At 39.2% G+C, this 15,740-nt stretch overlaps 2 protein-coding genes across 2 annotated transcripts in view; one reads left to right on the forward strand and one right to left on the reverse strand.

Moving 5' to 3' along the window:
* BRF1 (BRF1 RNA polymerase III transcription initiation factor subunit) overlaps positions 1 to 15,740 on the reverse strand; it is a 172,412-nt gene that overhangs the window by 90,841 nt on the left and 65,831 nt on the right. Inside the window, exons 4-5 of the mRNA XM_005417931.3 lie at positions 12,754 to 12,785; positions 3,959 to 4,029 (exon numbers count right to left, since the gene is read on the reverse strand). Of these exons, the coding sequence (XP_005417988.1) occupies positions 3,959 to 4,029; positions 12,754 to 12,785 (103 nt within the window). The remainder of the gene's footprint in view (positions 1 to 3,958; positions 4,030 to 12,753; positions 12,786 to 15,740) is intronic.
* BTBD6 (BTB domain containing 6) lies at positions 7 to 2,134 on the forward strand. Its single transcript, XM_005417930.2, has 3 exons — positions 7 to 115; positions 396 to 514; positions 744 to 2,134. Exons 1-3 carry the CDS (start codon positions 35 to 37, stop codon positions 1,774 to 1,776), a joined length of 1,233 nt encoding a protein of 410 aa, XP_005417987.1. The 5' UTR covers positions 7 to 34; the 3' UTR covers positions 1,777 to 2,134.

Consider the following 15,740-nt stretch of genomic DNA (forward strand, 5'->3'; position numbering starts at 1 on the left):
TTCTCCCCCCTCCCCTGCTTGCAGGAACGCGCTGATGTTCAATAACGAACTCATGGCTGACGTTCACTTCATCGTGGGCCCGCCAGGGGCATCCAAGAAAGTTCCTGCCCATAAGGTTTGTGCAGATAATTTTTGGCTTTTTAATGCTGCTGTGCAGGTCGCCTTTTCCCCCTGCCGTACAACTAGGTTCCACTTTTTTTTTTTTTCCTAATTATAGCTCTTGTCTAATCCCAGAAGTAATTCGCATATACACTGCAATTAAAGGGAGCAGTCTAAGGCAGTGTTCTGCTTCCACTGCAGCTTGTAACTTTCGCTAAATGTAGCTTTTAGGAAAGCCTGAACGCTCAGCTGTTTCTGATCCATGTTACTGAGGCTTCTCTCTCTTTATTTTCCAGTATGTTTTGGCAGTTGGTAGCTCTGTCTTCTATGCTATGTTTTATGGCGATCTCGCAGAGGTCAAATCTGAAATCCATATACCAGATGTGGAACCTGCAGCCTTTCTAATCCTATTAAAGTAAGTGGCCACTACAAATCTGCTAATTACATGGACAGAATCAAAGTAGCTTATAAAATATACATCTCCTAATTGACATTGTGCAATATGCACTTATTGCTGTTTACTTAATGTGCTGACAAATATTGAATGTCAGATTCACTGCCAGCAAAGACGAATATAGATTATTTTCATGGCCTACTTTTTTTTTCCCTGAGAAGCTAATTTTTTTTTTCACCCCTCCGTCTAGATACATGTATAGTGATGAAATAGACCTGGAAGCTGACACAGTTCTGGCTACACTCTATGCTGCCAAGAAGTACATCGTGCCGGCCCTAGCAAAGGCTTGCGTCAATTTTTTGGAGACCAGCTTAGAAGCGAAGAACGCTTGTGTCCTGCTGTCTCAGAGCAGGCTCTTCGAGGAGCCAGAGCTGACGCAGCGCTGCTGGGAAGTGATTGATGCTCAGGCAGAAATGGCACTGAAGTCAGAGGGCTTCTGTGAGATAGATCAACAAACACTAGAGATCATTGTAACCCGGGAAGCACTCAACACCAAGGAAGTGGTAGTTTTCGAGGCTGTTCTCAACTGGGCAGAGGCTGAATGCAAAAGGCAAGGGCTGCCGGTGACGCCACGCAACAAGAGGAATGTATTAGGGAAAGCTTTGTACTTGGTGCGGATTCCAACCATGACTTTGGAAGAGTTTGCCAACGGAGCTGCCCAGTCCGACATCCTCACCCTTGAGGAGACGCACAACATATTCCTATGGTACACAGCCGCGAATAAACCCAAATTAGAGTTCCCCCTGACGAAAAGAAAAGGACTCGTGCCTCAGCGCTGCCACCGGTTTCAGTCGTCTGCGTATCGCAGCAATCAGTGGAGGTACCGGGGCCGGTGTGACAGTATTCAGTTTGCCGTGGACAAACGGATATTTATAGCGGGACTGGGATTGTATGGGTCAAGCTGTGGCAAAGCTGAATACAGCGTCAAAATCGAACTGAAGCGCTTAGGCGTTGTCCTTGCTCAAAACCTGACAAAGTTTACCTCCGACGGCTCCAGTAACACCTTCTCGGTGTGGTTTGAACACCCTGTGCAGGTTGAGCAGGACACGTTTTACAATGTAAGTGCTATTCTCGATGGGAACGAACTCAGTTACTTTGGACAAGAGGGAATGACTGAAGTGCAGTGCGGGAAAGTGACGTTCCAGTTCCAGTGCTCCTCGGACAGTACTAATGGGACCGGAGTACAAGGAGGACAAATACCTGAGCTCATTTTCTATGCATGATGCATTTCACCTTGATTGTATTCCAGTGCTGCAATGATGCACATTAAGGGATTTTTCGGTTTTACTACGAACTCTGCAGCAGTATGGAATGTTATGCTACTTACCTATCTGCTACATCAGGCTATACAAATAAGTGAAGGAATGCTCTTGAATTTAATCTTATTTTATTTATTCATAAGCTATTTGACTTAATTATTAAGACTGCAACATGCAGAAAAATGTTAAATTTTGCACGTACTGTGCATTTATTTTGTATATAGATAACTAACTTGCAGACTGCAGCTGACTCAAACAGAATATTCTAAACTAGAGCAGTTTACGAATCTGTGAAATATAAAACATTTTTACTTGCCCTAAATCCTGTGTACTTGATCTTTGCTGACCTTATGGCTCGTGTGTGTTAATTCATGTACAGCTAACAGGGGCGATGACACCATAGTCTGGTCCCTGTGTGCATCCACATCCAGCAAATAGGAATGTTCTCTCTCCTGGTAACTGAAACTATTCCATCAGCAGCCTTTATTTTCCCTTCATGAGAAAAGGAGCTGACATTTGAGGAAGCCCAGGGTTTTTTGTGTGTTGCCCAAGCTGAAGATAGACAAACCATCAGTATAATCAAAGCTGATCAAAATGATCCTGTGGTTATATTTGAAAATTCCTAATGCCCCTTCACATGCAGCATCTCTGTTATCCTCCAGCCTGTCCCCCCAAACAGCAACACTGCCACTTGCACCTGTCAAACTATACCCTCCCTTGAATGGCCAGAGTCAAGACACACAGATGAAGTTAATTAATTCAGTGACAGGGCTGTATTACTGGCAGACACGATCTGAATTTACATCCCATCTTTATACAGAGCAGCAGGCATTAGAAAAATACTTGCAAGATGGTGTTTAGGTTCACTTAAGATTACTAATTAGAAATAAGCCACCTTAAAAAAAAAAAAAAAGCTGTTGGATCTTTCCTCCTGCTCTTTTTTGGAAAACACAGTCTCAGGCATTATCAGCAATCATTCTATGCTGGTACTTTCCTCAGAAAGTGATAAAAGTTTTTTCTCAAAGGTCTCATGATGATAGCTGAGCCAATTAGAAATATTTACTGGATTTTGTAAATCTTAGGATGGGCTTGGAAGAGAACAGCAGTCTAAACCAGTATTTTTTCCATGTGTAACAAGTACCTCTACATCTAACAAGTTTGCCTTTTCCCAAGCTGCATTAATTTTCACCTTGAAACTAAGCTGCAATGCAAATCCTGCCTGTTTTCTCTCTCTAAAAAAAGGACCAAAAAAAGTAACGAAAAGTAAGAAGGGAAGTGGATTACTGAGAAGAAGACCTCTGCAGCAGAGCCGCTGTGGCGATGCTCCGTGTGCAAGCTGCTGCTCCCCTTGCTGCAGAGGCAACAGCCCTGTGCCAGCCCAGAACAGCTCAAGGGGTGTGCCCGTGTTGTCCTTCTGCAACACAGCCATCTGATTCTCTTGGTACAGATGAAAGAGAGTGGGAGTGAGAGTGGGTAAAGATGCAGGCAGATAATTCCTACACAGAGGTGGGTAACAGTCACAAGATCTCAGTATAAATGCGCTCTTTTAACTGGAATTGGCACAAATTCCCTTGGCTTAAACCCACAACCTAGAGAATGGCTTCTATAGCCTTTTGACAGGTTAAACCCCACCTTTCCATCACAGTTACAATTTCAGTGTTGACTTGTTAGAAGTTATTCACATGTTTGGAAAAAGTTGCTCACTTTCCATCAAGCCAATTGTATTTCAAGCACTGAGCAGCTCAGCTACAGGTGATGGACAGATAGTAAATTTGGCAAATACTTATCAAATGTTGCATCTGTGGAATTGAAGCGTGACAGGCCTGCAGGAGCTTGCTGACACACACAAATTTGTTACACGTCAGTCCATTGTCTTAGTATAGCCCAAATTACTCTTGGAAAAAGCAACAAAACTATTTGCAAAAGAAAACAGCATCTAGTTCCAAAAAAGCTCTTCCATAAAGGAGAACAGGCTCTTATAGTCAGAAATGCTCCTCAGCCTGGACTGATTCCAGCTTCACTGTAAAGTTTCTACTTGAGTATTAACATACAATACTGTGCATATATACATACATACATACATATTTCTTTTCAAGTAACCATAGGAATAAAATACTCAAATAGTCAAATCATTAAAAAAATAAGTATGGCTGGAGCATTTATGCAGAGTTCTCTGGCCAACACAAGGAAGGTTTTTCCCAGCACATAGACATTCACCTATTAAAAGACAAAAAAAGCATTATGTAGATCATAAACCACAAATGTTTTTAATAGAACATTTATATGGAAAGGAGAAAACCCCAACTTTCAAAATCTTAACCTGCTTAAAAAAATTCAAGTTATATAAGCAATATTCATATGTACAGGATAATACTCAGTGCCTGTCAAAATCTGCACAAATTAGCATTGTAAATCAAAGCATAAGTTTATATTGAAAAAATTATAAAAAGTTGTTCATCATGCTCTTCAGTGGGCTCAGTGCTGCTCTGTAGTACAGTTTTTCAGTTGTCACATTACATCATAAGGCATTAAGTAGACTTAAATGTAATATCAGTATATATAAAGTGTCATTTATCTTGCACCATTACAAAACCTGAACAAATACAAGTCAGTGCAAATTTCGGTTCTGCATGATCATCTGTAATGGCGTAATTAAGTATTGCACAAGCACACACCAAACTTTTCACCAAATCAAGGAGTGGTGCTGCATGCCCCAAGGGTTATTTGTCATATCTTGCTGTTTGGACATTGCCTCAGATTGCATGAAAAACATTATGAACAAAACAAAAAACAACACAAAAAAATAATCAGAAAAGCCCTAAACCACACCAAACCTGCTCAGGCACCAGGGACAGAGCTCTGCTCCCATCCCCTCCTTCACTGCTGCACCCAGGAGGATGTAAATTGAGGGTAGGAGTTACTCTTCATGCTCTGATTTGCAATTTATAGCACAGACAGCCATATTTGTGTTTTACAAGTCTGAGGAAGTTTTCTTTCTCTATCTTAAGATGTGTTTTTGTGGTCAGCAAGAAAGGCAGGATATACTCCAGTTCCCAATCAGTCTCAAACATTCCCACGGAGCTCCGTGAACACCTTGTTTCCCCCAAGGCATATGTAAAGGTCAAGGTTAGTATAAAAAACTCCATCCTCCTACACTCCAAGCAAGTAGGTTTGGGGTTTGTTTTGAACAATGGAATATACTCAGTTGCTTTTATGGAACAAAACTGCCCCTCTCTTCCCTGTGCCTGGATAGTGAAGTGTATACTTAGCAGTCAATTACACAACTGAGTGATGATTATGGCACAAGCCTATGGAATTAGAAAACTACTGCTCTTTCCATTTCATCAAAGAGCTTTGCCATCATAAGGTTAAAAGCAGGCTTTCCTCCCAAGTGTATAGATGGTTCTACCAACCTAGCTAAAATATAAGTACCTCAAAAACAACCAAACCCCCAAACAACTGACATATTTTCACCTAGCCCTTCAAAATGTTTATGTGAAAATGTTCTTAAAGTGTATTTTTCTCAAATATATTTAAAAAATCAGAAATTAGAACTTCAAAGATATCCTCAGAATGATCACATATCCTGAAAGTGACTGTGCAATCAATTATACATGAGATGATGGTAATTCATTCCATATTTAGTGAGAAATGAGTGTATTTCATGCTGTGTCTGACCAATGGCTGGACTGGCCTACAAGATGCAAAAATACAGCCTTAAATTTTACTGCCCTTTTTCTTCCTGAAATAGTAGACAACATAGAAGCACTAGTCTAGAGGAAGGAAAAGAGCAAAATATACCCTCTGAATGAGAAGTCTATTTTCTAGGATATAAGTTACCAAATTTTATACAGAAAAAAATACACACCTACAGAATCTGGCAATTGATACTGGAGCCTGAGAGTGTGTGACTTTCCATGAGCCACTGAGACAGAACAGATATCACTAAAGCAAAATGTCTGCAGCATTTCAGCTTGCTTTAGATTCACTGCAAGCTCAAAAAGGACTGTTTTGACCTTTTGTCTAAAAAATATTAACATAAAGAATGAGTGTTTGGCTGTAATTTCAGCCTTCTAAGCTGGCAGACCAAGTTACTATAAATCTTGAGCCTCATCACTTAGATCTTGTTCTGCAAGGACAATTTCACTGCACAAATCAATAAAGTTACTTCAGTGGAGCCAAGTACATATGATGTTTCCATTAGAGGCTTCACAAACTCAACTAGTTCTCTCATATTAGTCTAGGGGTAAAAACAACATAAAATTCTAATCCAAACAAGTATTTTTTCCTTCTAGCCTTTTTCCTTGCCACTTGATGTTTGTCCCCATCAAACCACATCACTCTCTAAAACTCCTCCCAAGCAAACTTTCCATAAACTCAATAATAAAGAGCAAATAAATATGAAGAGGCATAAAGAAGGATGGATTTTTTTTTCTAGTGAAGTTCTAACAATCAAAGTGATTTCCAAATTAAATCTAAAGCAAAGACAAATGAATAATAAATGTGCTCAATTACTATTTACCCTTCTTTCCTTGGACTAACTAAAAGTCTCCTGATCTATGGTTTATTTGAGAAGTAATGCACTTAAATCTAACCTGCTCTTCCACTTCAGCCACGTCATCAGTGTTTTATGACATCAAGGTGCAGGCAATGTATTTGCACAAAATAATAAATTAAAATAGAAATGGTAAATGAGGGAATTTCTTTCTTTTGCTCACAAGCCCATTTCCTTGTAGTTTCTGGTTACTACCTGTTTAGAAAGAAAGCAAAATATACAGTACAGTCCATGTTCTGTATTGTTTTCCTCATGAAGCTCACATATTTTTAATGCCAGGGTCACAAAAAGAATCAGGAATACTTAATTGCTTCCAGTTTTTCTGGCAAATCAGTAGGAAAAATGACTTCAGGCCCTCTCAAACAATATGCTTCTCAACTCTGAATATTAACAGATACTCACAGGTTCTGGGGCACTTCTCATAAATGAAAAATTAAAGATGGCATAAAGTTCACTCAGAAATCTGTAATGCCATTGAACTCCTGAAACATGACATTTAAGGTCTCCTGGGTTTAGTGGAAGGTGGCCCTTTCACTAAAATTTTATTCCTCTATCACTGATTTCAGCTATTACTCACATGCACACACAAATCCCATGATGGAGGAGATATGATATAAAATAGGCATTTAGAGAGGTCTTCCTTTACTCTCATCATTTGGTTTTTCTGCACTCCATTAAGCTTATAAAATTAGGAGAATTAATTTAGAGGCCTACTTTAATTTCTAGTTCTTTCTTCATTAAGAACTTCTTATAAAAATTCATATACTCCAATCCATCAAAAGCTTAACGTTCCAAATTTAGAATCATATGACATTTGCATTTATAAAACCTAATTTTATATGAGTTCTTAGAATGGTGAATAAACAAAAATGCCCTTCTAAAAGGATGTCTCTGGCTTAAACTTGAATTGGTGCAGCTTTAAAGCTTACCACATCAACTTCAGCCTCTTTTCCCCTTAATTTAAAAGGATCATACTGAAAAACAGTATTTCTCCAAACTCTCCCCAATCAAAACTGTTGAAGTGAGACAATTGCTTTATATACTTTCATAAGACTTGTGCTCTTTTTTTTCAGATTTTCAGCATATATTAAAATTTCCTAAACTTGATGCAATCACTAGGTTTAGGCATCAACATCTAATGCAAAAGAGGGGTGTCAACCTCTCGTAGAGGGGAGATTTTAAAATATTTGCATACCCTGATAGTTTTTACCATATTCTCTTACATTCAACTCATATTTAACAGAGTAAGTTCACAAGCATGTGGACCCATCACAGATTTTTTTTAAATTTAAAAAAAGGCAAAACAAAAAAACAAGTAGCTTCTTTAGCAGGAAGATATTTTTCAGACAAAGTACGTGCTCATCAAGGCACTGCAAAAACCTCTCTTTACAGGAGACCTTAAGATTCTCTAAGATGTTGTCCTTTACCAATAGTTAATTTCTGCTCTCATTATCAAACACATTATGTTAATTAAAAGGGGCATTTAGTGAAGGAATGGCTTCCAATTATTCAGTTACACCTTCACAACAAGATCCTTCTACTTGTTATGCTCTTTGCCCTTCACAGTATTTTTTGGAGACAGTCTTTTCATTTCACATCTGTCAGTCATCAGACACTGATTTCAAAGGGACATTTCCAGAGAGACTCTTATCCTTTCATCATCTCCTCTTGCTTTCACATCATGCCTGATCTGTTCACAAATACCAATATACTTCCACTTTCAGAAATAACAACACCTCATTTCCAGTAACACAGGAATTCATCAGTCTAACACCTCCCAGAATTTTAAACTCTCCTGGGGAAACAGAGACTCTCCCATTCATACAGTTACCAGGTTACCAGGTCACGTTAACTTCTGGAGAGTAGCAAAAAATAAAGCTGCTACCATTGAATGGAAGTTTCTGTTGGACTGTAAGTTATAAAACAATAACCCTTCTACAAGCAATTTCCAAAAAGGCTTTTCAAGACCATAGTGTGGCATTCTGGCAGAGTACAACAAATGGTGACAGTGGTTAAGATATTCCTCTGGAAAGACAAAGAGCGGGCAGTTGGAACGCGATGAGAATTCACACTGTGAAACATCCATGGCTGCTTGCCTAAATAATTAAGCAAGCATGAAAAGCAAATGAGTTTTTAAGGAGAGTGTCTGTTGCTGGGGAAAGAGGCACCTGTGGTTATTTGATTCATTATTAACATTTCTAGTGTAGTAATGCCTGAAGGTCCCAAACAGGTTGTTTAAATTAACTCAATCAACAGCAATTTGCATAGGGGCAATAAAGGCAAATACAGTCAACATGTTAATAACTTTAAATGAACAAAGGTATCAAAAACTGAAGCAAACCAGTGCAGTCTTTAAAAGAATACTCTAGTTTACTTTTCTCTATGCAATAAACTGAAACATCCTAATTTTTTTGATCCATACTGCATTTAGAGCAAATATCCACAAAAATACAAACAAGTACCAAACTCAGCTTGTCAGGCTGCCATTCAAAAGAGACACAAATCAAAACTTTTAGCAGCTTCCCTCTCATACTGGGCTTTAAAACACTGCCGTCAGTCAGGGGACTCCAAAGGAGTCTCCTTCTGCTAATCACATCCATGGCAGTCCTGGAGTTCTTCCTCCAATACCACAGCAGTACAATAAGCCATTATCAAACCATCTATGAAAGAAAGCCAAAGAGCAATAATTTGCAATAATCATAGAGGAGTCAAGGAGGTCAGTGCTACCTTTAGATTAAATAAATGAAAACAAGTGTTCAAAAGTGATTCACAATAAAAATCCTTCTAGACAAGCAAGTACTAGACAAACTGCAGATGAAGAAATAGGGGTGAGACTTGTATTCTGAAGTGGAAGAGAGACCAAGCAAGTACTAGTTACTGATTTTCACTTCTTGGGCATCCTCTTCCCTTACCTAGAACCACAGTGTAGATCAGGTGGGAATGGATCTCATGAAGTCTCAGCCCAACCTCCTGCTCCAAGCAGGCTCAGCCACAAGAAGAGACCAGGTTGCTCTGGATCTTGAGAGCCTTGATGGATAAAAACTTCAAAACTGCTCTAAATGACCTGTTTCCACACTTGGCTGTCCTCACAGTGAAAAACCTTTTCTTGATACCAAGTAGAGACATCCCCTTTTAATTAATTACATCCATTGCTGGTAATTTTCCTGCTGCACACTCTTATAAAGAGCCTGGCTCTTTAGATGGCTGAGATCTCTTCAGTGAACACCAGCCTTGTTTAACAGCAGGACACACCACAAGGCATGCTAAAAATTATATTCTACTAGGCTGAAGCTGGGGATCAGAGCACTGCCAAACCCTTCCCAAAAGCCTTTTACAACCCCATTGCAAAGACCATGACACTGGAGATGACAAGAGACTAAAAAAACCCCAGCCATTTCTGAGGATGTGAAAGGCAGCCTTTCACCACACTGAGATGAAACTTCAGCCAAATAGTTCTCCAGGTGCAAGGAATGGGATGCTTGGAAAGATGGGAGAAAACCTGAACTGTTCAGAACTTGGCCAAGGCTAGACAGGCTTTGCAGCTCTCCTAAACAAGCCAGGCCTGTTGCTTAGATTGGACTAACAAAAAAGCAAACAAAAGGCCTGATTGCAGACCTCTCTAAGGACTATATTTGCAAGTAAAATGCAGGATCTGAAAATATAAGCAAGTACTTTCCCTGTCCTTCCAACTCAATCAACAAGCAGCACGACTGCTCGGCACAAGGAAGGCGCCTGATTTGTAACAGTGCTCTGGACATTTTCAGATCATTTCAGATCCTGCTTTGAAGTCCAAATGTATCAGAGGCATTCTGGATCCAACAACACTTTCAACAGGAGATTTCCAAGATGTAAGATGTATTTTACATGAAGATAAAACACCAAGGAAATTGCCTTTCCAATTAAAAAAAAAAAAAGACTTTTTGTCTTTTCCCAAAATGGCAGCAATTTTGAAGCTCCAAAAATTCTTATGAAAATGCACCAGTTCCCCAGAGGAACAAGACAAACTCCCACATCTCAGTCAGCAGCATAAGAGGAAAACTGATAAGACTTTTTAAACAGACTGCCATTAACAGTAAAAATTAGTCTCCTCTATTGCTAAGTTTTAGCAGCACAATACTATCCTAAAAGCACATTACACTGTAGAGGACAGCTTTTTTTTTTTTTTTATATTTTAAGTCCCAAAGGAATTCAAGAAAGACAGGAAGAGGGGTTGTACTACAAGTACAAACCACGGCCTAGGAGGGCATTCTTAGGATTTCCTCTACCACTTTTTTTCTAAAGAGCAGCAAGAGAAAAAGAATATAATGTATGTCATTAAACAAATACTGAGTTACAGGTAACAGCAGATTCAGGACTTGGTCAAATGGTGGGCATGGTGGTGGTTGATGGCTGGACCTGGTGATCTTGGAGGTCTTTTGATTCTATGATTCTATGATTATTTCACCCTCAAATGCACTGAAGCCTATTTCAGGGTGCTCAGTAATTCAGTCAGTGGCCTCCATGGAGACAATCTGTAAGGATGCTTCATGTGGTGACTTTCTGACAAAATTCCTGCAGCCAGATGACAAAGAGCCCTGCAGGTCCCTCACCTCCCACTGCAACTGAGCTGCATCAGGAACATTCTGAAGAAAAATCTCAACATTCACTATTAGTTTCTAAGCCAGGATGGTGCAGCTCAGCAGTAGCTCATTTTTTAGACTTCAGATGTGATTTTTTTTGTGATATAAAATCAACACCTTTCTCATCTCCCCAAGAAAAACAGTTACTTGGACCACCACTATGACAAATCTTGAACAGATGAGTATGAACAAATTAAGTACTTTGGAAATTAATTTGCTGCCATCACTACTACTGCTGCTCTCAACTCTTCTTCCTTAAGAACATTTATATCCCAACTTCAGTGTGGGAGAGTAGTCCTTGAAAAAAAGAGGCAGTTCAAAGTAAAATAGTATCATCTAATGAACTATTTTTAACAAACTAATTCTTTTTTAGGTTTTGTGAGCAAAGACTTATGCAAAGCAGAATGTACTGAAATTTACTGCCTGGGCCATAAATGTTTTGCTACCAAGGTGGCTTGGGTGGTTTTTTTTGGTTGTGTTGTTTTTTTTTTTTGGCTCAGTTTATAGTTGTGGTTTTCTGTGTGGTTTGTGGTTTTGTTTGTGGGGGTTTGTTTGTTTGATATTTTTTTTAACAGACTTGGCGAGGAGGAAAAAACCATCAAGCTAGAACCTGAAAAACTCATTGATGTATTCTTAAACAGGACTTTCTGGATAGGTAGAGTTAACAATAACATTCAACATTCCTGTTTGCTCAGATTCACCTTAAAGAAGCCATAAAGCAGAGCTCATCAGAAGACAGTTAAATGCAAATGAAGATACTGAAATCTTGGATTTTTCTCTTTCAGGGGTTGATTATTTCCCTACTACTCATACATTTCTGTTTCTCTCATCTCCTCAGTTACCTCTCTTTAACCTTTTGGTCCCCCATAAGTCCCATCTCAGAATCTTTTCTGGCTGGAATGCACAGAGGGGAGAAGACAAATCAATCTCTCTTGTCTGTTTCTGCTGACAATACATTTTTCTTTTTCTTCTTACAGATACAATACCTCTTCTTCTAGTTCACATTGTGACTGTTCTTCATATTACTGTGATCATTCTATTTCAAAACCATCACCATGAAAAATTACCTGTGTTTAGAAGGAAAACAAACCTTCCATTCTACACATGTACTGTTTGGTCGTGAGCAATCAAAATAATTCAATCAGAGTTTAGAAAAGAGAAGAAAGTTACTAAATTTCAGAATTAAAGATGCATTTGATTATTGCTATTCCAGCAGATTGCTTCAAGCAATAAATAGTCTTCAGAGGGATGCCATTTACCAAGACAGCTGGGAGGACAAAAATAGATGCAAGTAACCTACTCGCATTGTATGTAAAACAGTTGTAACAGAGAGAATGAGGGTAGGACAACATATGTCAGTAGAGCTCTCTATTTCTATTTCCATTTCTATTTCCAGACAGAGCAAGTTCGTATTTCTCTCAAAATACATTTTATAAAACACAGTTCTGAAGTGCACAAATACATTTATGCAGCATTACCTACCAAAAAGGTTATTTCTGTCGTCAACAACTGTTGTTTTAAAAATATGCAGCATCTGACCCTGTGCCACTGCAGTGACTCTGAAACCTGCTGAAAGGATCATACCAACCTCCTTCTACATTGTTTGCGGCATTAAAAGCAAAAGAATTTTCTGACATTTAATATTACTGGAAAATTACTCAGATTTCCAAGCCCAGTGATTTTCCACTCAGATTTTTTAGAGAAAAACTAAAACATCTTAAACTTTAACAATTAAAAGAAAAGTCAAAATAAAACTGGGTACAATACCTGAAGAAGGTCACTGAGGTCAAGTAACATGTCTGTGAAAGAAGTCAAGGAACATACATGCTTCTTGAATGTGACAGTATTTCTTAATTTCATTTCATTAGCCAGCCAAAGTGAGGGAAGAAATAAACCCAGGTTAACTGTTAAAGAAACTAAATATGGGTTAGATCAATTCACCACTTATGCTAACAGCCAACATGCAATTAATTGTTCAGCTGCCTAAAACACCCTGCCAGCACCTGCTGAATTTACTGCTCAAGTTGACAGTAACAGAATGACCACAGTAGTGAGATGGTCTCAAAGAACAAGCCAACAACTTGTGTGACCTACAACACTCACCATATCCTGCAGCCCAAGAAAGACCCAGGGGTGTGGGGATCCTCTGCTCTGCTCAGACCCCAGCCCACTGCTGGGATCCCAGCACAGGAAGGACACTGAACTGCTGGACAGAGTTCGGGGAAGGCCACCAAGATGACCAGAGGGATGGAGCAGCTCTGCCATGAGGAAAGGCTGAGATAATTTGGATTATTCAACCTGGAAAAGAGAAGGCTTTGGGATGACCCAATTGCTGCCTTCTGGTACCTGAAAGGAGCCTGAAGAAAGATGGAGAAGAGCTTGTAGTGACAGGACAAGGGGGAATGGCTTCAAACTGAGAGTAGAGTTAGATTGGATATTGGGAAGGAATTTGTTAGTGTGAGGGTGCTGAGGCCCTGGCACAGGTTACCCAGAGAAGCTGTGGATGCTCCATCCCTAGATGTGTTCAAGGCCAGGCTGGATGGGGCTTGGAGCAACCTGGACTCATGGAAGATGTCTCTGTATGAGGCAGGGACTGGAACTAGATGGCCTTTAAGGTCACTTCCAACTCAGGCCATTCTATTATTCTATGATAACTAAAAACAGTAATAGCATTAAGAACACTCTCATTACACTTTAGAATATAAAGTATCATCAGTCTCCTATGCCAGCTTAGGAGCCCAGAAACACAGATGGAAGAGCAAACCAAGAAAACTAAAATAAGTTTCTTTTGCTCTCTTCTATGAGGTCAAAGAGCTGGGAAGGGAAAGCTGCTTTGGCTGCTCCCTTCTCCAGCCAAGCAAATCCAGTGTTTGCATTCAGTTTTTACTCCCTTCATGATATCCTGTGCTGCTGCAAAATATTAGGTCACCATCTACTCATTATGGGCACACTTGGAAAACATAATAGTTAAAAACAAGCCAAACCACTACAAGTTTCCATTAGATTTAACTGAAAGCAAGCACACTTATGGCTACATTGTCTAAACATTGTCCAAAACAGAGGAGGAAAAAATAAAAGAAAGCACCATGAAGCCCAAGGTGCAAAGGTAGCCCTTTTCCTGCTGTTAATGAGCCCATGCTGGATATCCTATCAGCTACTCAGGTGTGGCTCACATGTTGTAAAAGGGTTTTATCATTAAAAGGAGTGTCAAGGTAAAGTGTGAGAGAAGGGGAGAGAGTGAAGCACGCAAAGAAAACATGTATGCAGGGCTGTGTGTGAGGTTTTGCACGCAGCAATGTGCTAAGAAATCCAGCACTAAATAAAATGCAGGGACACCAGTGTAGCTTGGTGCATGTTGTGGTAACATAAGTATTAGTGAATGTTCTTCAAGTAATCCAGGGTAATACAGTGCACATTTCTCCTAAACATTATCAGCTGAGGAAGGAGAGTAATTCAGATAACGTAATCAGTTTATACATAAACATTTTCCTTGCTAAGAACTTTTATCCTTGAGCATTTCTACCCTTAGTTTGCATTCGAAATCGTATGAATGTACTCCAAATTTGTTACAAAATTTAATACATTATGTTAATATTATTTGGTGGAAATTAATTTCCACATTAAAAACCACAGCAATGCTGGGTAGTTAATTAGCTGAAAATTCAGTATGGCTGTGAAAAAAAAATCAGAAATCCATTATAGGTAGTATTATGCAAGACATTACAGTAATCTGAAATTTTAACACAGTAAGGAAACTGCTAACAAAAACCATCTGTAAAATACACAGTTTAGAAATCTACACAGAGCAATGCTGAATTCAGTGCAAATTTTTTGTAAAAGTGAAAAAAGAGAAAATGGAAAGACGTTAGCAATGCAATTGCCAAGGAACCATAATAATTGTCAGCTCATCAAACAGATCTAGGAAGAAATCACTATGCCAATCTTGTGCTCAAGAAATATTCTAAGTCTGAAAATGTTCCCAGCTCATTATTGACTTGAAGTGCCTGATTTTTCTGTGCCCACCCTGAGATACTGGCCCCAATGAGACAAAGCAAAATTATCACTCATATCTGATAGATCTCACCACAATTTAGGAGGAAAAAAACCCCTGAAACACCAAAAGAAATGGATCTCATAGGTTATTGAGGCATCTCATAGGTTATTGAGGCACCAAAGTGAATAACTGAGTGGTCCTAGAGCCTGGCTGCTGTCACTGGAGACAGGAGTTGGAAGGAGCATCAGTGCCAAATGCTAATTCAGATTTTAGGTGAGTCAGAGAGGTGCTTCTCTAACCCAGGCATTTCAGTTACAGTCATGAAATCTGCATACCAGAGTATTCTTCAATCTCCTCAAACTGCTGAAGACACTTAGGTGGAAAATCTAAACTTACTAATACATTACAAATGCTTAGGCTTTATTACTGCAATGAAAACAAACCCACCTTTTTATGCATTTATAATGACACAAGATCAGAGCTAAGGATTGGGAAATTCATAAGCAACTCTGAATCAATTTAGAGCCACGCTATAGATGCTTTAACATACAGTTCCCTTGCTCCTTAGAGAAGTTAGTTCAAATGTCCACCAAAATTGTAAGCAAAGGTCACAATAAAAATGTGGTGCTTCTGGTTTCATTTAAGGTAGCCCCCAGCAATCTCTCTCCCTGATTAGACGTGCAGCTATTACAGCAAAGCAAAAGGGGAAACTTGAGTCATGCAGTAGCACTGGGTTGGCCTTTACTATGAACATTGTGGG

Source organism: Geospiza fortis, unplaced genomic scaffold, assembly GCF_000277835.1.
Source record: "Geospiza fortis unplaced genomic scaffold, GeoFor_1.0 scaffold23, whole genome shotgun sequence".
Classification (NCBI taxonomy): Eukaryota; Metazoa; Chordata; class Aves; order Passeriformes; family Thraupidae; genus Geospiza; species Geospiza fortis.

Bases quoted from the DNA above. Each gene is read 5' to 3' on its own strand.
- BTBD6 (XM_005417930.2), top strand. From the start codon at position 35: ATGTTCAATAACGAACTCATGGCTGACGTTCACTTCATCGTGGGCCCG. The intron at 116-395 runs GTTTGTGCAGAT...TTTATTTTCCAG, and splicing joins AGAAAGTTCCTGCCCATAAG to TATGTTTTGGCAGTTGGTAG. The intron at 515-743 runs GTAAGTGGCCAC...CCCTCCGTCTAG, and splicing joins GCCTTTCTAATCCTATTAAA to ATACATGTATAGTGATGAAA.